The following is a 21,660-nucleotide window of genomic DNA, read 5'->3' as shown; positions in this document are numbered from 1 at the left end:
TGCCCGGCACAGCAGCAGGCCCCATCCCGGGGCACCCCTACAGTGCTGGGACCATGCTCAGGGCTCTCCTGATCACAGAAGGAGACTGTGGACTCCAGGACCTCCTGTGATCCCCCTGGTGAAGGCAGAACCCCCTGCCTATGCCTGCTGGAGAACCTTCCAGCGGCTCCTCTCCTGGCCCTGCCCACCCACCTCACTGAGAGTCCCCATTCCCGGGGTGGGTTGTGGGTGCCCATATCCATGCCTCCCTCTAACCGGCTGCTGGTGCCCTGTCACAGACTTGAGCCCACCACCGCGATGTCTGAGACCACAAAACCCGCTCCCGGCCAGGCTGCGGATGAGAAGGAGAAGGCGGCTCCTGCGCCAACTCCATCCCTCGACCCTGCTCCTGTCGCAAACAGCAAGGGCGAGGAGCCCTCCCCAGAAGCCTTCAGGGTAAGCCCTGTGGCTCCCCACGCACAGGGACACGTTCCGGGCTGAGGGACAGGGGCAGCATCTCTTGGACAGGAGGAGATTGTTCTGGGGGAAGGAGTGTGGAAGGGTGGGTGATGCCATCCCTCTCTGCTCTGTCCCTCCGACAGCACGCACAGGATTCGGGCAGCTGCTGCAGGAGGAACAGTCTGAGGGTCCCTTGGCCAGGACAGCTGGTTGGGGACCACAGGCTTTGGAAGTGCTCTCCCCTGGGCTGTGGTGTCAGGGCTGACTGCTGCCACCTGCTCCCTCTGGTCACCCGCTGCATGCAGGGGTCCTGTGGGGTGGTGGAGGGGATACTGGGGGTGGCAGGGCCAGCAATGAATTGCCACAGTGATGCCAGGTCAGCGTGCCACCAAGGCACTGCAGCAGGGCGGGCACGAGGGGCAGTGCAAGGGCTCCGGTGACAGAGAAGAGAAGGCCAGGCAGAGAAGGCCACAGCGCAGATGGAGCACCTGGAGAAGCAGCTCCTTCCCGCCAGTGTGGGCACCCGCAGCAGCAAAAGCAGGGGCAGGATGAGGCCATCTTGGAGCAGGAACAGCTGTCGGGGGGAACCTGCCTGCGCTCAGCCTGTGCTGCTCACACACAGAGCCCAGCTCAGCTTGGGCAGGCACCAGATCCGAGAAGCTGCAGGAAGGCTTGGAGAGCCAAGGGGGACACGTGGAGCAGTGTGCTCAGGCATACAGGGTCACACAGCACAAGCCTGCCCTCCCTGAGCATGCCTGTCCTCATCCAACCCTTTCCTTGCACCCCCAGATCGTCGTCTTCGACCAGGAGAACTTCCAGGGCAGGCAGATGGAGTTCACTGCCGAGTGCCTGAACCTGGCTGACCGTGGCTTCGACCGGGTGCGCAGCGTCATTGTCACCTCTGGACCGTAAGTGACCCCGGCCATGGAGGGGGCTGTGTCCCTCGGGATGTCCCCAGCGGGTGGGGACACAGCCCTGGAGGCACCCTGGGCACCATGTGACGTGCAGGGGCATTTCCCTGCTGCCTGGGCAGAGCGGAGCAGGGCCAGCACAGAAGCAGAGCGGGCATCCCGGATCTTCTCCAAGGAGAACAGGAGGAGATGGGTGGGAAGGATGCCAGGTCCACATGCAAAGCAAAGGGCACCAGAGGCAAAGCTGAGGGCCCAGGAGAGGTGTCCCTCGGATCACAGCTGTCCATGGAATACAAGGGACCTGCAGATTTTATAGAAGATGAAATGAGGTGGGATCCTTGGCCCAGGCTGGAGCAGGCAGGGCCGGGCAGGGACAGGCACACGCCTGCACCCAGGCAGCTGAGCAGCAACGAGGGGGCTGGGCAGGTCTCAAAGCCGTGGGAACAGTTGACACAGGCAGGGACAAAAATGATCCCCAAAGCAGATAACTGAGCAGACGGATGATCTCCATGTTGAAAGAGCATCCCACGGCACCGTGCCCAGCTGGAAACGGCATGCCCAGGAATGCAGGGGGGCTGGTAGTGCTGTGGGGAGGATGCACAGGACATGGCTTGTCCTGACAGCATCCCTGAGGGACTGGGAGGGTGATCTGTGGTCACCTGGAATGACTTTTTCATTAGGAACCCAGAATATCCAACTCTTCTTAAAACAAAAGGGAGATGGAGCAGCCTGGAAGGAGCTCAGATGTGATACCTGGGAAGCTGCACTAGACATAGAAAGGGTGAAACTGGGAGGACAGAGAACTTGGGTGTCATTGGGGTCCTCAGAAGCTTCTTGAGAGGCACGGATGGGACTCTGCACCCACAAATGTACTTAGGGAAAGACAAAAGCAAAACAACCAGGCTGAGCTTTAGCAGTCAGCTTGAGGCTGTGCAGCCTGGGGTGCCTGAACACATCTCCTGCCAGCAGGAAAACCCCTGCTGGCATCTGCAGGAAGAGCTATTTTGCAGGGAAAGGGGAAAGAGCAAATCCAGGACTATTGTGGTGTCGGGGGCTTCTGAAGCCCCAAGCCCATGACATTCCCAGCACCACAGCACCTCGTGGCTTTGCTAAAGAGGTGACATTGCAGCTGAGCGAGCCCCACGGCTGGCAGTGGGACGGGTGCCAGAGCTGGCTGGCGCTGGAGCAGCGAGGCGTGCGAGCGTGCCAGGAGTACACAGCCGGGGCAGGAGGGACAGCAGAGTCCTGAGCTGACTCTGCAGGGTGAGCACGTGGGGATCACCGGCTGTGCAGGGGTCCTGCTGCTCCCCAGCTGAGGAAGAGGAGCGCTGCGAGTGTTGGTGCCTGCTGCAGGTTTGGACACACACACACACATCAGAGAGCTTCCAGCCAGGAGCCCATGGATCAGCGCTGGCTCTGTGCGGGCCACAGTGCCTGGGCTGGGAGAAAAGTGGGAGCAGGGTGGTGGGGCCACAGCCCTTTTGGAGACCTTTCCAGCATCCTGCAAGCTGGCTGAGCAGGAGGGGAACTGCTGGGTGGCATCTGACCCGCTCTTTGCCGACCTCTCTCCCCAGCTGGGTGGCCTATGAGCAGGCCAACATGCGTGGGGAGATGTTCATCCTGGAGAAGGGCGAGTACCCTCGCTGGGACACCTGGTCCAGCAGCTACCGGAGCGACTGCTTCATGTCCATGCGTCCCATCAAAATGGTGAGTGCTGGGGAGCAGAGAGCCCCAGTGGGGTCTGCCCAGGGCCGGGCCGTGCTGCTCAATGCCTCGCTGCAGCAAAGCTCCAGGGCTTCGGCCGCACCGCCCAGCACCCTCCCTCTGTCTTCCCCAGGAGGCTGAGGACCACAAAATCTCCCTCTATGAGTCTGCTGACTTCAAGGGCAACAAGATGGAAATCCAGGAGGACGACGTGCCCAGCCTCTGGGCTTATGGGTTCTGCGACCGCGTGGGCAGCGTGCAGGTGCCCAGTGGAACGTAAGCCGGGCTGCAGCGGCGGCTGCCTCGTGCCAGGATCCCTGTCCTCCCTGACCCGCTGCTGCAGCTCTGAGCACCCGCACGGGCTCTCAGGCAGCCAGAAAGTGCTGCATGGCTGGTTTTGGTGGCGTGGCTGTTTCTGGTGGAGTGGCTGTTTCTGGTGGTTTGGCTGTTTCTGGTGGTTTGGCTGTTTCTGGTGATGTGGCTGTTTCTGGTGGCACAGCCCATCCCCCAGGGGTTGGTGCCCAGCACAAGGAGGCCCTGATGGCCCCCTGAGCGCGTCCTGGCTGCAGCCAGAGCCTGGAGCGGCCGACCCTGCTCAGGTGCTCTGTGTTTGCTTTTCCCGCAGTTGGGTCGGGTACCAGTACCCTGGCTACAGAGGCTACCAGTACCTCTTTGAGACCGGAGACTTCCGACACTGGAACGAGTGGTCTGCCTTCCAGCCGCAGATCCAGTCCATCCGCCGCATCCGGGACATGCAGTGGGACCAGAAGGGCACCTTCGTCACCCCCGACGCGCCCTCCGACTGAGCGTGCCGCCTGCTAGCTACGAGTCCCGGGCCCCGTGGGGCACCCCCGCCTCCCCTCGCGCTCGCCTGCCCAGCACTTTCCTTGTACATTGCACATTCCCTGGATGTACTCTACCTTGTGAGGCAAATTAAAAAAAACAGAAGATTAGAACTGCTCGGGGGTCGGTGGTGCATGAACGCGGCTCCGCTTGCCCGGGCTGTGCCAGCTTTGCGCTGGAGCCGGGTGGGACACGGTGGAGGGTGGTTTTTGCAGGGAATGGGTCCCATGCAGGACCTCCCCGCGCTGGGGCTGGGACACAGGAGAGCCTCGGTGTGCGAGAAGGGGGTGGCAGAGGCTCTGCAGCCCGACCCCACCATCCCCCGTGGGGACCTTCTCAGCTGAGGGGCTCAGGGTGCCCCGGGAGCGGCGGGACCAGGGCGGGCTCCTGGCTCCGTCCACGCCTGCGGGATCGGGGGGCAGCGGGGGGTCCTGGGTCCCTGCCGGTGGGACCCACCTGGGCACTAATTAACAGCCGAAATTGCAGTCGATCAAAGACCAGTTCACTTTCAAGGAGTTTTTTTTTTTTTTCCCTCAGACACTGCCCCTCCCCACCGGGCACTTCCCTGCAGCCTCGTTCCCCCTTCCCATCCCGTTCCCTCCCGGTGGAGCACCTCGGGGTGACACTTCCCTGCGCTCCCACGCCGCTAATTAGCGACGGCGGTGATTAATTACAGCAACAGCAGTGACGGCAGCGCTGCCGGGCGCTGCACACGGGCAGCACCGGGACGGGGGTGGGGACCGGGAATAACGGTGAGGCCGCGGGCAGGGCGCTGCGGAGCGTTCGGGGACGGCTCCGCGGCCACGGCCGGTACCGGCACGGGGACGGGTTCGGGCTCGGTGCCGCCCGGTGCCGCCCGGTGCCGCCCGGTGCCGCCCGGTGCCGCCCGGTGCCGCCCGGTGCCGCCCGGTGCCCGGCGCGCGCGGCGCAGGCGCGGAGCGGCGGGCGGGGATCCCGGCCCCGCGTGCGCGTGACGTCGCCGCGTCTCGCGCCGCTCCGGGCCGGCGGCGGCCCCGGTGAGTGCGGGGGGCACCGGGGGGAACGGGGGGGAGCGGCCCGGCCCGGCACCGGCACCGGCACCGCGTGTGCCCTTGCCGTGTGTCCCCCCCACCCCCGGCGCGCCGGCTGGCAGGTGACAGCGGCCGGGCTGCGCGGCGGGCCGTGGCCGGTACCGGCGGGCGGTGCCTGGTACCGGCTCGGGGCTCGGTGGGTGGCGCGGGCGAAGCGGACGGGGCGCGGAGCGGCGGGGGATGCTCGGTGCGCAGTGCGGGGGGTGCTGGGGACACCGAGCGGTGGTGGGTGAGCGGAACGGTGCTCGGTGCTGCGGACACAGAACGGTGCTGGGGACATCGGGCAGTGATGGGTGAGCGGAACGGTGCTCGGTGCTGGGGACGCAGAGCGATGCTCGGTGCTGGGTGTTCAGGGCAGGATGCTCAGAGTAGTGCTGGGTGTCCAGTACAGGATGCTCGGTGCTGGGTGTTCAGGGCAGGATGCTCGGAGTAGTGCTGGGTGCCCAGTACAGGATGCTCGGTGCTGGGTGTTCAGGGCAGGATGCTCAGTGCTGAGTTCGCGAGTGGTGCTGGGTGCGGGGTGCTCAGTGCAGTGCAGGAGGTGCTGAGGGTGCCACGGGGTGCTCAGTGCACAGAACACAGTGCAGGATGCACAGCAGGTGGGACAAGGTGGTCAGTGCAGGGTGCTCCTCAAACCTTTGTCCTCCCATTCTGCCCTTTGGCACACGGCCCCCTCTCGCTGCTCCCATGGCACCCCTCTGGCAGCCCAGCACCAAGCTGTGCCCCCATAACCTGAGCACTGCTGTACACAGAGGCTCCCAGGCGCTGGGGCTGTCCATCTGTCCAGGTGCCCAGAGCTCAGCCAGGGTTGGGACTGCCCTCCTATACCAGGATGATTGTGGTGGTCTGGGTAGGTGGGAGCCCAGTGAGAAGCTGCACCTGTGGGTCTCGGGCAGTGTCAGCCTCCGCTGAGGCTCGAGAGGTGCTGGCAGCACTGAGGTCAGGGTGGCTGTCGGATGCAGGTCCCTTGGCAGGGGTGGAGACGGGCTCCTGAGCAGCTGCAGTGACAACTCACAGCCCACCCAAAGCACTGGCACTCTCCCATCTGTTATTGGCAGTGCCCTGCATGGCAGGGATGTGGCATCCACACTTTGTCCATAGGAAGCTCAAGCTTCTTGGGACTCGTGGCTGGAGTTGCTGGCACTGGAGTTCCCAGCACTGCCAGCACCATGTCCCCAGGGCCGGCAGCGTGAGCTGGGCCGTCCTCCTGCAGGCAGGGGATGGTTTGCATCACAGAGGCCTTTGCTCTGTCCCTCGCTGTGTTTGTTTGCACGCTCGGGCTCTGTCCAAAGATCATCTCACAGCTTCAGACCCCTTCAGACTCCTCCCTCTGCCAAGCCCCACTGGCTGCTTGGACTCGATTTTGGGAGGCGAGTCCCCCCTCAGCACAGCCATGCTGCTCCCTCCTGCTCGGGCACTGAGCGAGGGGTGAGTGGGGAGATCCGAGTGATTGGTCCTAGCAGGTTTCCAGGCTGGCTGTGTGTTTTGTGGGAATGCTGCAGTGTGCTCGTGGGGAGCTGTCAAGTGCCAACGCGGGCGCCTGCGAGCGGGGTTTGCCATCGCGTGCCTGCTGCAGCTGATGCCCCGAGGCTGCTGCGTGTGGCACCGCGGGAGCAGCTGTGCTGCAGAGCCTGCAGGGAGCCCTGGATCTGAGCAGAGTCACATGGGGGAGGCAGCCCGAAATGTGGGGGACAGCAGCTGAACTGGGCACTGTGTGTGTCCTCCCCAGCATCGCCCGCAGCAGCTGGAATTTGGGGGCTTCACTGTGGGGGCACGTGCCAGGCTGGGGCCTGGGGTCTCTACAGGACACTGGTGGGCTCACCGGCATGGGCAGGCTCGTGCCACTGCTGTCCTCTGCCTGTAGGTTTTACAAACTGTATTAGTAATTTCTGCCGCTATTTTAAGGAGATTTTTCCAAAGGCAGTTTGCATTACGGATACGCTGAGCCTTCGGGGATGTGTGGGATGGCAGGAGCGCTGTTAAAATGCAGGGACTGTCAAGAAGATTTTTGGAGAGAGAAAACAAACCCCCAGCAGGTGGTTTTATTTGGCACCATACAGATGCGCCTTGTGATGAATTTGTGACGCCTTGAGGAACCTCAGCCTCGTGCCTCGGCCGAGCACGTTTCCCTCCGGATTCCGCAGAACGCGGAAGAAGCTTGCCCTGGTGTTGGCTGCCTGCTTTGGTTTGCTTCATTTTCCAAGCCTCTAGTGCCCTGTCTGTCTCCAGAATTCCTCAAAGAAATCCTCTCTCAAGGCCTTTTCCCCCCTCTTTCCATCCCCAGTCTGGGCTGTGGTGCAGGCAGGAGGGTGGGCCAGGGCTGGCCCTGCTGCAGGAGCCCCTTGTCCCCTCCCAGGGACAGCAAACAAGAGCAGCAGCGGGAGTTGCTCAACGTGCAGCACTCGGAAGTGAAGCAAGCAGCTGCTTCCCACTGCACATTCCCAGGCGGTGACCCCAGACTGAGACTGGGGGCTCTGAAGGGGCTGAGGCATCCAGGTGCTTCTCCACGGAGGAATGGCCACGGGCATGTTGGCTCTGGAGCCGCAGGCTGCCGTGCTGGGGCAGGGGAAGCTTTTCCAGCACTCCTGTTCCTGCTTGGTGCTGGGAGGGATCCTGCGGTGTGAGTGGCTGTTGTTGGCAGTGGCTGAGCTGCGAGGGGGGTGGGAGAGCAGCCAGCCCATCCCCGGGCAGCTGTGCTCACAGCTGGCTGCAGGCCAGCGTGGCCGGGTGGCATTCAGGGCATGGGCACCGTGCAGGGGAGGGACACCGAGCACAGGCCTTGGTGGCCCAGCGTTTGCAGATGCAAGTGGCCGCAGAGGAGGAGCAGGGCTCGCAGCTGGGCTCGTGCAGACAGGAAGGCGCTCGGATGTGCCGCGCACGGTGGTTTGGCTGACGAGGCAGCAGCGGCGCAGTCTCGGAAGGACCCGGTTCCCTTCCTTCCATCGGTGGTTTCACAAGGGCTTCTTCCATGCCAGGGCTTGTGGGGAGTCATTGCTTGTCCTCGCTGGGGCTGGGAGTGGGAGGCCACGAACTCACACGTTGCTGAAGTGGGTGCTAGTGCTTCCCGAAGTTTCTGGCTTTGTGAAACGCCAAATGCTTGCTGTTACGGCATCTGTTGTGCTGGGCATGGCTGGGTGTTGCTGGAGATCTTGGGGCTGGTCCGTGCTCAGGACTGTGTTCCTGAGGAGCTGCAGGAAACAGGACAAGAACGAGTAGAGGAGCTGGGGAGGATGGGGGGTGCAGCAGTGTCCCCTCTCCCCTCCCTGCATGCAGGGTGAGCAGCGGCACCTCCATCCTTGCTGCCCTTCCCTGCCCTCAGGCTGTGCCTCCAGCCCTGGGGCTGCTGCTGCTGCTGCATGGGGAAATAAAACACTTTGATTTTGTTTCTTAAGCAAATTTGAGGTTTTGGGGTTTGTCTTGCAGAAACAACTTTTTATTTGCAGATCCTGATCTTTGTGCGTGCAAGAATGGAGCTTGTTGAGACTTAGGGTTTGGCGTGTGGATTGGGAAAATATTTTTTGAAGATACTTAGTGTTTTTTCTGGCAGTTCCTCTGGCTTCCCTTTCTCCCTGTTGTATGGCAGGCTCTGACTGCCCGTGTGGTACATGAAGGGATGAGACACACCAGCAGAGATGCGAGAGAATCTTAAGGTTTTATCCGGAAGCATTAGTATACTACTCCTAAGAGCTTTTTTTTTGCTTACAGCTTACAGACTTACTCACAGTTCTACAAAAAATCTGTCCTCTTCTGTTGTTCTCTCCAAAGCCATGGCCAGTACAGTGAGAAAAGTGTCCTGTTCTATGTTGAAGTAGAGGTAATAACTCATTGCTCCAGTTCTGTCTCAGGTACACGCTGTCCAGAGAGATACTGCTGCTGCTGGCACTGGTCTTTGTTCAACTCTTCCCTTACACCAATACCTGTTAGCACACCCACATTCCTGCAGGGACTATTGGTGCAGTTTTGCGAGGGAAGAGCTGTGTTTGCATCAAGCGTGGTGAGTGAACATGGGGGCTGCAACCCCAGACTCCCCTTGCACTGTGCCCCTCTCCTGTGGGGATCCCCAGGACATAGCCCAGGTGAGGGATGGGAGTTGGAGGGACCTGCTCAGAGGCATGGAGAGGAATCATAGAATCATCACAGAATCATGGAATGGTTTGGGTTGGAAGGGATTTTAAAGATCTTCTATGAGTAGGGACACCTTCCACTAGACTGGGTTGCTCAGAGCTCTGTCCAGCCTGGCCTTGGGCACTTCCAGGGATGGGGCAGCCACAGCTTCCCTGAGCAAGAGGAGCTGGGGGACAGCTCAGTGCTTTCCCAGAGCCCTTCCTCCAGCTCTGTGGGGACAGTGGGGCAGTGGAGTCACTGGTCAGGGCACAAGGGGAGCCAGCGTGGGAGCATCACTGTCCCTTCAGTTGCACCTGCACTGGCTTTGCCTTTGTCCCCCTGAGGCAGCAACTGCAGAGTAATTAAGGGAGGATGAAGCTCTGTGGGTTAGTTAAAAGTCAGGAGCTCCCTCTGAAGTGCAGAGCTCATGTCCTGTTTCAGCACGAGCACGTCTGACGTGCTGGAGCCTTGCTGCGGTGCGGGGGCACAGTGCCAGGTGCTGGGGAGTGGGTAGGTGCCTCCATCCCTGTCTCCTGCCAGCAGCTTTCCCCTTGGGCATTCTATAATTAATCAGCCACTCTGAGCTGAAGGCTGCTGCCCTGTGAGGTTGGCAGGGTGGATGCCGATAAAATGACGATAAAATGTCATTGCTGTGCTTGGAACAAGGGATGAGCAGAGGGGAGTTACTGGAAATGGGTAGGATTTTTATTGTTTGAGGAAAACTGCAGCACTGAGCAGGATAATAAAACGTTTTGCTAATCATAACAGCCTTGAGGCGATAAACCAACGGTCCTGTTAAACAGTCCTGTCCAGATAAACCACAGTTTGTGCTGTGAGATGTCTGTGGATTCTCTGCTGACGTGATTTAGAGCCTGTTAGAGCCGGCTGGCACACAGTGCCCGTATCCCTGGCTGGGCTCTGTGGGATGCAGGGTAGGGATGCTCGGCTGGAATGGGTGATGTGGCTCAGGGCTCTCACTTTGCAGGCTCTTCTGAGCCAGAAGGTGTTTGAAGCTTAATCCTCGGGGCAGCAGGTTCTGCTGGTTTATTTTTCTAGGTACTCAGCAGTGAGAATAAATTCCCCTTTGCCCCCTGAGTCCGTTGGGTGCTAAGATGCAGCTGGAGCAGCCTCTGTGTGGTTTGGGTGCTGAGGTTGCTGCTTGAACACTCATCCCTGAACTCTTCTGACTGTTAGTTTTCCCTGGGATGATGGCAGCGGTGCAAGTGTAAACCACAGGGCTGTCAGTGCTGTTTGGGGATTTTCTAAGGGACACAGAACTCCAAAGTGCTCCAAACCCCAGGTGTTTTTGCTGGCATTTGGTTTGTGTTTTCACTGGGATTGACCTCTGTTCAGTGGATGCTCTGAGTTCATGACCTGCAGTGCAGCTTCAGTTTTAGTCACCAAACCCGTCCTGCTCTCAGCCACGTGGTGGCTGAGAGCAGCTTCTTTTTTGTTGTGGGGTTTTTTTTTTTGAGTGCTGCATCTTCATTTTCACATCTCCTCTCCGAGGCTCCGGGCTGTGTCTCACCAGCAGCACAAGTAGGTGCAGAGCCCCTGTCCCATCATTGGGGTAGGTGGGTTGGACCCTGCTCCCGCCGTCCCTTGGGATCAATCCTGGTCCGTGAAGTGCTGGGGTGGAGAAGCACGAGCTGGAGGTTGTGCAACAGGGCTGACGCTGCACTCGCTGACCGCAGCCACCCCCTTGGTGCCTCTGTGGGCTCCTGGTGGAGATTGGGGCTGGCCCCATGCCCCGTGTTCCGTGCTCCATGCTTGCCACATCCCAGTCCTGCTAAGAGAAATACCTGGGAGTCATCAGGTGTTTTGAAACGTGCCATCCAAATTGCCAGCAGGAGCATCCAGGAGAAGCAGGGCTGCCATCAGCAGTGCCAGCGTTGGACTGAGCTCAGGTTGGGATGGAGCAGAGCAGCCCTCAAGCAAGCTGTGTTTATTTTTGTAAAGGAACTGGAGACTATCAATTCAGTAATTAAATATTGCTGATTTGTAAAGATGTGAGTTGGATATGTTGGGACATTTCTTGCTGACCACAGTTCCTGCTGCTGTTCCGCCACAAGGGCGCCTGCAGATTCTCATCCTTCTATTAAGCACCAACAAATTGAGCTCAAATTTTCCAGGCCACACCTATGTCTTTTGGGGAGGCTGCACTTAATGACAATCATTTCTGGGAATGGCTTAAAGAAAAAGGCAGCTTTTGATCATATGGGGCTTCTCGTAGAAACTGGTTTTGTGGTTGTTTGTAACACTTTAACAAATGGTGTTTCCTCACTGCTGAGGGTGCTGGGCCTGCACAGGGGCTGTTCCGGGGGTGGTTTTCACCCGATCCCAGCGCAGGTGCTGAGGTCAGGGGTTTCACTCGGGGGTTTTGCTCGGGGTTTTGGTCGGAGCTGTTGTTGGAGCCCAGCTGGCGGTGACGCCCTGCGCAGCATCAGGAAGGAAGTTGCAAACAAGTGTGTGTCCGTGTGTCTGTCCGTGTGTCTGTGCACGGCTGGAGCTGGAGCTGTTTCCGGAGTGGGTTGACTCGGCTTGGCTGTTAAACCACCTCTGTCCCTGCACCTCAGCGCTCGTGGCACTGCAGAAGCGCATCCAGGGATGCGGCTGCTGCTCCGTGGAGCCTCAGCCTAGTCTGGAGCTGGAATCCTGCAGTCCATGGAGGCCAGGCTGAGCAGGAAGCCTCGCAGGGAAGCGCCTGCACTGCAGATAAGCCCTTGCAGAGTTCATGCTGGGTGGAGTTTCCCTCTGGTTTCTCCTCAGGGCTGAGGCGGAGGGGCCGGTGACACTCAGTGGCAGGAGAGGAGACTTGGGTGGCTGGAATAGCCATTAGTGTCACCACTGGAAATGTTCTCAGGAACATCCTCCAAGGCCAGGACCTGCTGTGCAGCCAGGGGGAGCTGACTGGGAAGGGCCCAGCAGCAGTGACCCCACGATGGTCCCATGTCCATGCTGTGATCCTGGGAGCGGAGTGACATCCCGTGATCCCACCGAGTCCTGGCCCCTCGGGGTGCTCTGCTGCAGCTCCGTGTCCCAGACTGTCCCCAGGATGCTCTGTGCTTGCAGGACAGCTTCAGCCAAGGCTGCTGGGCTCCCTGGCATGGAGCAGTCCTTGTGGGAAACCCAGTGTCCCAAACTGGTTCCCAACCTGGAGTGATTTCCATGCTGCGAGGGGCCGGTGCTGCTGCCTTGGCAGGTGGTAAGGCTGGAGAGAGCTTTGTTCCTTGGGCTGCAGCCAGGAGGTCCTGCCAGACCTGCAGGTCCTCTGGGCTCTGTCTCCTTTCACTGTCACTGGTTTGGGGGCTCTGGTCATCGTCTGACTGGTGCCTGATTTCAGCATTTGCAACAGGCGAGTCTGGAGCTGCTTCCTCTGGGCAAGGCTGCTGTGCTGGTCGGTGTGTACTGGAATTGTTCCCAGCTGGATTGTCATCCCCCCAGGGCTTTAAACACCCTGGCTGCTCGGGTCCCCCCGAGGCCTCTTCCTTCCAGGAGGCTGCATTTCCTAAAAGAGCAACTGGCCTGCTGCTTCCCTCCTGTGTGTCCTGGCTTGGCTGTGGCTGGTGTCTCAGGGCAGGTGTGCCAAGTCCAGCTCCCAGCACTGACCGTGAGCTGGGACCACCTGGGGCTCCTGGGAGGAGGCTGTGGGCAGGAGGGGAAGGTGCTGAGGAGGAGAGCAGATGTGTGTGCCAGAAAAAACAAATCAACACTGTGGCTTCTCTTCCCCAGCAGGTGTTTTGGTGGCCACGGGTTCAGCATGAAGCTCCACTAGCAGCACAATGACCTTACGGGGGGAAGGTAAGAGCAAGCAGCTGGATGTGTGGTTCCCCTGGCATGCTGGGTGGCTGCTGCACATCTGTCTGATGATGTTGCACATCTGTCCACACCACCACTGGTGCCCCCTTGATCCTGTGTTGCTTTCACAAGCTGGCAGGACACAGTGTAAGCCTTGTTCGTGCTCACGCCCCATCAGCATGGGAATAGGGAACACTTGCTGCCTATAGGGCCTCCTGTCATTCTGCTGTCACTTCCCCACTGGTTCCCATCCTCCCCCACACTCTGAGTGCCAGCCTTGCTCTGATGCTGGCCAGGGACAGAGCTCCTGGCCCTGGCTCCCATCTCTGTCCTGCTGTGTCCGAGCTGCACTCAGGGGCTTCACCCCTGGGTTACTCATGGCGCTCTGATTTCTGCTCCCACGTCACCATTCCCTGCCATGATGTGCCAGAGTAGCCCCTGAGAGCTGCCTAGTTCCTGCTGGAGTGGGAAGCTCTCAGAGCCAGTGTGGGCATCTGCAGGGGTGTTGTCTCTGGAAGGGCTGTCTCTGCTCAGACAGCCCTGCACCTAATTACACCACGATTCCAGCACAGTGTCTGCTGGGGAGGAAATGACCCATCCCTCTTCCCTCACAGACTAATGAGTCCCATAAATTTTAGGAAATTCTCAGTGGAGAATTGCACGAAAAAGCTGAGAACCAGCTGGGCCGTTTGTGGTTGCCCCCGGCCCGTGGCCAGTCATGCTCTGGATGTTGTTCAGCCCTCCCAGCACATTGAGGTGATCCCAGGGTGATCCCAACAGAGAAATTTGTCCCATTCCAGCCCTACCGAGGCCGGAGGCTGCTGTGCAGGGGCAGAGCCAGAGCCAGAGTCCAGAGCTCAGCAGTGGGGAGAAGCCGTGCTCCTGTCTTTCCCAGTCCCCACACGGAGTGAGAGCTTCCCCATGCTGGTGGCGTTGGGTGGGAGCAGTGGCGGTTGTGCCTCTGCCTGCTGGACAGGCAGGGTGGTCCCCAGGGACACACAGAATCCCAGGATCATTCAGGTCGGAAAAGCTTTCCCAGATCTTGAAGTCTAACTTGCCCGATCCCCACCTTGTCACCAACCCAGAGCACTGAGTGCCACGTCCAGGCATTCCAGGGACACCTCCAGGGATGGGGACTCCAAACCTCCCTGGGCAGCCCCTTGCAATGCCTGACCACCCTTTCCATGAGGAAATTCCTCCTGGTGTCCAACCTGAGCCTCCCCTGGCACAGCTGGCAGCCCCAGCCGCCCTCCCATCGAACACAACATGAGAGTCCCTTTGTTCCCTCCGGAGCTGCTGGAGCATCTCGGTGGGAACTGCTCCCTGTCAGCTGGTTCTCCTGGAGAACAGAGCACTTCTGTGCTCCAGCCTCCTTTCACGCTGCAGCCTTTGCTGCTAATTAGCCTGTCTTGGTCTGCATCGACCTAATTATTCCAGTTGGCCCTAAATCCTGCCTGCTCCTCTGCCATCCATTGAAATGGGTCTTGTGGCATTTGCAATTATTTCGGGGTGAACATTTGAATCTATTTACATGACTGAAGCAGATGAAGAGAGCAGGAAGGAGCAGCACTTGTCTTGTTAATAGCTCTGACTCTGCTTGGTGCTGCAAAAATGCCAGAGCTGTTGGGTGTCCCTCTGATCTACATCCCAGCAAATCCACCCACTTTATCTCATACCTGGGGATGCAGCTGAGGCTGTTTAGCTTTGGTATGTTACCAAGCAGCTGGTCAGGGTGGACCAGGGAGTAAAGAGCCACAAAAATAGTTTTGGTGGTGATGTTGCTGTGCTGCTGGGCTGGGGAAGGACATCCCTGGGCTGGCACAGAGGCACTGCCTGGGCAGGAGTGGATAAAAGCCGGTGGGAGCAGTCTGGGATGGTGGAGTGAGATGTCAGGGGCAGGAAGAGGGGATCAGAGTGAGTCCCTGAGTGCCTGGCAGGGGGGGCAGGAGCAGGGAAGCTTCCCAGCTCCAGGCTCTCTCTCCTGCCTGCTCCCCGCTCCTCATGGCCACTACACAATGTGTTCCTTCGTGGAGAGGAGAAAACGCTTTTCTGGAGCAGTTCTTTGGCCTGTCAGCAAAACAGAATCCATGGACGGCCCGTTCCTTCCACTCCATTCAGCTCCTGCCCCAGCCACATAATCTCAAAGAGCTGGAAATCCTGGGGTGAGCCCAGGGGAGGATTGCAAAACCTGCACTCACAACTGGGGCGGACGGGGGGAGGGGGCGGGAAGCGGTGCCAGCATTCCCGGGAGTCCCTCCGGGGCACGCAGCGGAGCTGGGCACTCGTAGAGGCTGCAGCCTTCCTGCTGGATGTCCTGCCGAGCCGTGGAAAACCCCAAAAAGTCTTGGTGCCAGATGAAGTTTCACGGATTTTTCCGTCAGGTCAGTCTCCGAGGCAGAGCAGGGTGGTGAACGCTGCGTGTGGCTGTTCACTCTCAGATGGTTGAATTTTTGAGTGTTTCGTTCTAACGGCTTCTCCTTACTCAGACCCTTAAAGCTGGCATGAGAGGCTTTTGTTTTTCTCTTATTTCAGCCTCTCCCTCCCCTGTGACCGCAGGGTTAAGCTAAACAAAATGTAGGGAGGATGCAGGTGGCTGAGAGGTGAGCGGTGCTGGAGTGCTGGAGTGCTGGCTTGGATTTGGGAGGAATAACCTCAGCGAGGGCCTGGGCTTCATCTAGGATGGAGCAGTCTCTCTGTAAAGATTTTGTTTTCAGGAGTCCCTGAGTATACAGGGCCCCTCCTCTCCAAAACGTTCCTGGAGCTTTGCTGCAGCTGTAAACTCATGTTTTCTGAGAAAACAAACAGCGCAGAAATTATCTCTTTGGGTGTGCACTGAGGCAGACTTTAATTACCTGCTGGGTGTAAGGCACCAAGCCCAGGAGGTGCTGATAAGTGAAGGAGGTGATGAAATCCTGGGCTGGTGTCAGCATCCCACCGGGGCAGGGCTGGCCCCGCTGCTCTGACTCTGCTGTTCTCTTGCAGATGCCCGTGGGGTTGGACACTCGCTAGCAGAGAGCTGAAGCCCCCAGCCTGTTGCCCAGGAGAGCAGGATGCGGGTCACCATGCGCAGGGTGCTGCTGCTGCTGGGCTCGGTGGTGGCCCTGATGGTGACCCTGCACCTCGGGCAGCAGGTCCTGGAGTGCCAGCAGGTCCTGAGTGAGAGAAGGCACAGGCTGATGAGGCCCGAGAACGAGGAGCTGGTCATGGTGGACGCCAACCACGTGGAGTACCGGTACAGCAAGGACATGCCCCTGATCTTCATCGGCGGCGTCCCCCGCAGCGGCACCACGCTGATGAGGGCCATGCTGGATGCCCACCCCGAGGTGCGCTGCGGGGAGGAGACCCGCATCATCCCCCGCGTGCTGGCCATGCGCCAGGCCTGGTCCAAGTCCGGCCGCGAGAAGATGCGCCTGGACGAGGCGGGGGTGACGGACCAGGTGCTGGACGCGGCCATGCAGGCCTTCATCCTGGAAGTGATCGCCAAGCACGGCGAGCCCGCCAGGTACCTGTGCAACAAGGACCCCTTCACGCTCAAGTCCTCCGTGTACCTGTCCCGGCTGTTCCCCAACTCCAAGTTCCTGCTGATGGTGCGGGACGGGCGCGCCTCGGTGCACTCCATGATCACGCGGAAGGTGACGATCGCCGGCTTCGACCTGAACAGCTACCGGGACTGCCTGACCAAGTGGAACAAGGCCATCGAGGTGATGTATTCCCAGTGCCTGGAGATCGGCCGCGCCCGCTGCCTGCCTGTCTACTACGAGCAGCTGGTGCTGCACCCCGAGCAGTCCATGCACAACATCATGAGGTTCCTGGATATCTCCTGGAGCGACACGGTGCTGCACCACGAGGAGCTCATCGGGAAGCCTGGTGGGGTGTCCCTTTCCAAGTAAGTCTTGGCTCCTTCCTCAGCTTTTCGAGGAGTATTTTCATTACACAAGGCTAAAACTGGGGGCAGAGCCGCGGTGCTGGTGTTTGTGTGTGACTTTGGGGGAGGAGGGACAGCACATTGTGCTGCAGTGGGGTTTGTGTTCCTGAGTAAGAGATGGCTTTAATGCTCCCAATCTGTTGTACTCTACAGAACAGCTTGTCAAGCAAGGATTTCAGGAGCAAGTGACTGTTTAATCTCTCTTGACACTGCAGAAATTATTTCAGTCTCTAATTTGCAAAGAACTGCTTGCTCTGAAACGTGAGCTCTTTAATGCCTCTTTCTCCACCCGTCCTCAGATGCTTCCTTGGTGTGATTACTTGTGCTGCTAATGATGATGAGCAGCAGTTCTTGCCAGGTGTGGGGCTGGTATTGCAGTATAAAAGCAATACCTGCTCGGTGGAGGCACACCCAGCACTCCCTCCTGATCTCTCCTTGGGGGGGGGTTTACCTTCTCCCACCTTGTTTTCCTCTTTCAATGCTTTTTCTTTTCTAAATGGAGGCTTAAGTCAGGCTTAGCAAAATTTAATCAGCGATGTAAGGGAATTATCCCAGTCTCCATCAGTTGCTGGCGCCCCGGTGGTGAGGGCACAGGAGCCACAGGGGGATGTGCAGCTGCTCCGGTTTTCCGGGCTGCCCTGGGAGTGCAGCTGGCTCTGCTTCCCTGTTTACTCAGTGTAAATTAGTCCAGGTTGCTTAGATCAGGTTTTGAATATTCAAAGGGGTCACGGGGTGTATCTGTGCTACAGCCCACACATCTTACAGTTGTTTTCCTGTAATAAGCAGAGGTGTCCTGGTAAAACCCCCTGTCCCAATGCAGGATAGATCCCTCCTGTAGGAAAAGAGGAAACAGCCTCAAGCTGGGCCAGAGGAGGTTTAGGTTGGATAATAGGGAAAATTCCTTCCCTGAAAGGGTGGTTAAGCATTGGAACAGGACAGCAGTAGAGTCACCATCCCTGAAGGGATTTAAAAGCTGTGTGGATGTGATGCTTGGGGACATGGGGCAGTGGTGGCCTTAGCAGTGCTGGGGGAATGGTTGGACTCACTGGCCTTAGAAGGCTTTTCCAACCCTAATGATTCCATGATTCTAAACTGCAGGACCCAGCCTCTGGGGCTGTGGAACCCCCTGCCAGGATCTGCTTTCCCAGAGCAGGGCTGTGAGGGGACAGGGCTGCCCCGCTGTGCCCCACCCTGGCTCTGCCCCAAGTGGCCCTGGCAGGTGACGAGCTTTGCTCTGCATGGAAGGGACTTTGGAGCCATTCAGCCTGGAGAAGAGGAGGTTGTGTGGAGACCTCACAGCACCTTTCAGTACCTGAATGGAAGCCAGAGAGGGACTTTTCATCAGGAACTGGAGTGCCAGGACAAGGGGGAAAGGGTTCAAACTTAAGGGGAGAAAATTTAGGTGAGATACACAGAAGAAATTCTTCCCTGTCAGGAGTGGGGAGGCCCTGGCACAGGTTGTCCAGAGAAGCCGTGGCTGCCCCATCCATGAAAGTGTCCAAGGCCAGGTTGGATAGGACTTGGAGCAACCTGGGCTAGTGGAAGGTGTCCCTGCCCATGGCAGGGAGTGGAGTGGGTTGGGTTTTAAGGTCCCGTCCTGTGGTTCTCTGTGGAGGTGGCAGCGAGTTCTGTGTGAGACCAGCACGTGCGTGAAATCCAACCGTTGTGTCTTTTGTTTTTTCCTTTATTTTCCCCAGGATAGAAAGGTCAACAGACCAGGTGATCAAGCCGGTGAACATGGAGGCGTTATCCAAATGGATTGGGCACATCCCGGGGGATGTGCTGCAGGACATGGCCCACATCGCTCCCATGCTCGCCAGGCTCGGCTACGACCCCTATGCCAACCCCCCCAACTATGGCCACCCCGACCCCCTGGTTGTCAACAACACGCACAGAGTGAGTGGCACTGCCATGGGGGGGACAGGCCAGGGGCTCATGGAGCAGGGGAAGCTCCTGAACCAGATCGGGAAAGAGCAGGGGGGAAACAGACTCACACAGGGAAAATGACAGAATCACAGAATTCAGAGTCATTAAGGTTGGAAAAGCCCTCCCAGGACTGAGTCCAAGCTGTGCCCGATCCCCACCGTGTCACCCAGCCCAGAGCACTGAGTGCCACGTCCTGTCCTTCCTTGGATACCTCCAGGGATGTTGACTCCAGACCTCCCTGGGCAGCCCCTGCCAAGGCCTGACCACCCTTTCCATGAGGAAATTCCTCCTGATGTCCAACCTGACCCTCCCCTGGCACAGCTTGAGTCCATTTCCTCTCCTCCTGTCCCTGTTCCCTGGGAGCAGAGCCCGACCCCCCCGGCTGCCCCCTCCTGTCAGGGAGTTGTGCAGAGCCACAGGGTTCCCCCTGAGCCTCTTTTGCTCCAGGCTGAACCCCTTTCCCAGCTCCCTCAGCTGCTCCTGCTGTTCCAGCCCTTCCCCACCTCCATTCCCTTCCCTGGACACGTTCCAGCCCCTCAATGTCTGTCCTGGAGAGAGGGGCCCAGAGCTGGACAGAGCACTCAAGGTGCAGCTGTTTCCCTGGGAAAGTTGGGAATGGCTGATAGAAGTGACCCAAAGGTCATTCCAACCCCACTCCTGAGCCACTGCCCCAGGGGGTCACTCCAGGTTCTCTTTCCCACAGGTTTTGAAGGGGGATTATAAAACACCAGCCAATCTCAAAGGTCACCTGCAGGTAAGAGCCGGGAGTTTGGGTTCCCTCTCTAGGGAATGCCAGGAATGTCCCTGCCCCCTTCCCTGGGGAATGCTGTCTCAGAGCTGACCCTTCTCTTTTGGGGCTCTTCCAGGTGACTCAGAACACGTCATCATCTCACTAAGAAAATTAATGATTTCCAGGTAAGACCCTGTTTACTTAATTCTGGGATTTGGGCAAATCCGCCTGCGTTGCTCCGGGACTGGCGCTTGGTTTGTGTGATTTCTGTAGCTCAGCTGGGGTTCCAGGCGCACTCCTGGTGCCAGGGATCCTTCACAGTCGCCTCAGATCTTCCCAACAATGCTGCTGTGTGGGACCATTTGTCAGGAATTCTTTTCCTGAGCTCTGGGAATGGGATTAAAGCTGCAAAATGAAGCTCAGCCGCTTGGGAGGGTTATTGCAGCCTGTCCCCGCGGGCAGCACGGACACATGGAATGTGTGGAGGAGCTGAGCTGCTCCCCAGCTGCCTCCAAGGACGTGCCATGGACCTGAGGAAGGGGATAGAAAACAAAGGAAAACATGATGGAAAACAAAGCTGCTGCCTTGGGCTTCTGCTCCAGAGACAACTGTTGACATGTTGGATGTTCTTCCTCCGTGCTAAAGCATAGAATGTCATTCTTGGTACCAAAACCGATCCTTTAAGAGCAAGTTTCTGTGTACAAGCAGATGGTTGGGCTACAAAAAGACCAGAAGCACTGAGGGAAGATCAGGAATTGTGTGTCCACTGTGCTGGGCTGGGAATTGGCTCCTTTCTGGCCGTTTTTTGTGTCGCAGGGGCTTTAAACCCTCAGTCGGGCACCGGTGTGTTGGTCTGAGGGGATCCTGTTCCCGAGGGGATCCTGCTCCTAAGGGGATCCTGCTCCAGAAGGGATCCTGCCCCTGAGGGAAATCTGCCCCTGAGAGGATCCTACTCCTAACAGAAACCTGCTCCTGAGGGGATCCTGCTCCTGAGGGGATCCTGCTCCTGAGGAGATCCTGCTCCTGAGGAGATCCTGCTCCTGAGGAGATCCTGCCCCTGAAAGAAATCTGCCCCTGAGAGGATCCTACCCCTAACACAAACCTGCTCCTGAGGGGCTCCTGCTCCTAAGGGGATCCTGCTCCTAAAGGGATCCTGCCCCTGAGGGAAATCTGCCCTTTAGAGGATCCTACCCCTAACAGAAACCTGCTCCTGAGGGGATCCTGCTCCTGAGGGGATCCTGCTCCTGAGGGGATCCTGCTCCTGAGGGGATCCGGCTCCTGAAGGGATCCTGCCCCTGAGGGAAATCTGCCCCTTAGAGGATCCTACCCCTAACAGAAACCTGCCCCTGAGGGGATCCCGCTCCTGAGGGGATCCCGCTCCTGAGGGGATCCTGCTCCTGAGGGGATCCTGCCCCTGAGAGGATCCTGCTCCCAAAGGGATCCTGCTCCTGAGGGGATCCTGCCCCTGAGAGGATCCTGCTCCCAAAGGGATCCTGCCCCTGAGGGGATCCTGCCCCTGAGACTTTGTGTTTGTCTCTTCCAGAACGCTGCCAATGGTCTGTTGTTGCCCGAGAAGGAAGAGTGTGCAGTGGGCCCGTGGAAATCGGTTCTCCAAGCATATTGCTTGCTCCTACTGTTGCCAAATGACTGCGCTCCAGGAATGTATTTGCATTTATTTGCAAAGGCCAAACGTGCTCCACGGCGGGAACGTCCCCGGCCTCTCCCAGCGCTCCGTGGGGAATGCAGCTGTGGAAATCCGGACTCAGGGGGGAGGGAGGAGATTCCCTGTGCTGTGGCTGGAGGACTCCTTACATCGCCTTTGTGTCTTGTGATCTGCTCCCCGTTCCCAGGGTCGGGAACAGCACTCCCATCCCTGCTGTTCCATATTCCTGGGGTCGGGAAGAGCCACCCTGGTCCTGCTGTTCCCAATTCCCAGGGTCAGGAACAGCCCCCTGGCCCTGCAGAGCCTTTGTGGTGCGTGTGCCCCCCCCCCCCCGACCTCTCCCCGACCCTGCAGAGGCTATTGCAGAGTTAATATATGCCCCCCCCCGTCCCCCCGTCCCCCCTCCGGTGTCGGACACCATTAAAGTGTTGATTTGATATTTAATATTTTAATAGCGCGAGCTCCGCCCCGTCTACCCCTCCGGGCCACAGGGCGGCGCTGCCGGCGCGGCCGCTCCGCTCCTGGCTACTCTATGGTTTATGGGCGGG

General features: G+C 58.7%; 2 protein-coding genes across 2 annotated transcripts; both read left to right on the top strand.

Annotated features, from left to right (window-relative positions):
- Positions 1–297: 297 nt before the first annotated feature.
- On the top strand, positions 298–3,859 carry CRYBB1 (crystallin beta B1; the record flags this gene model as incomplete). The annotated part of the gene is made up of 5 exons (XM_082293462.1): positions 298–435; positions 1,228–1,346; positions 2,924–3,056; positions 3,187–3,329; positions 3,679–3,859. 5 exons carry the CDS (start codon positions 298–300, stop codon positions 3,857–3,859), a joined length of 714 nt encoding a protein of 237 aa, XP_082149588.1.
- A 1,163-nt stretch (positions 3,860–5,022) lies between these two features.
- On the top strand, positions 5,023–21,504 carry TPST2 (tyrosylprotein sulfotransferase 2). The gene is made up of 7 exons (XM_082293644.1): positions 5,023–5,102; positions 12,803–12,871; positions 15,851–16,754; positions 18,491–18,689; positions 19,423–19,473; positions 19,586–19,634; positions 20,993–21,504. The coding sequence occupies exons 3-6, from the start codon at positions 15,919–15,921 to the stop codon at positions 19,613–19,615; spliced, it is 1,116 nt and encodes a 371-aa protein (XP_082149770.1). The 5' UTR covers positions 5,023–5,102; positions 12,803–12,871; positions 15,851–15,918; the 3' UTR covers positions 19,616–19,634; positions 20,993–21,504.
- The last annotated feature ends 156 nt before the right edge of the window (positions 21,505–21,660 follow it).

This window comes from Coloeus monedula (genome assembly GCF_965178545.1).
Source record: "Coloeus monedula genome assembly, chromosome: 18".
In the NCBI taxonomy this organism is placed as follows: Eukaryota; Metazoa; Chordata; class Aves; order Passeriformes; family Corvidae; genus Coloeus; species Coloeus monedula.
Note: the sequence above shows the minus strand (reverse complement) of the source record. Positions and strands in the feature narration are given on the sequence as shown.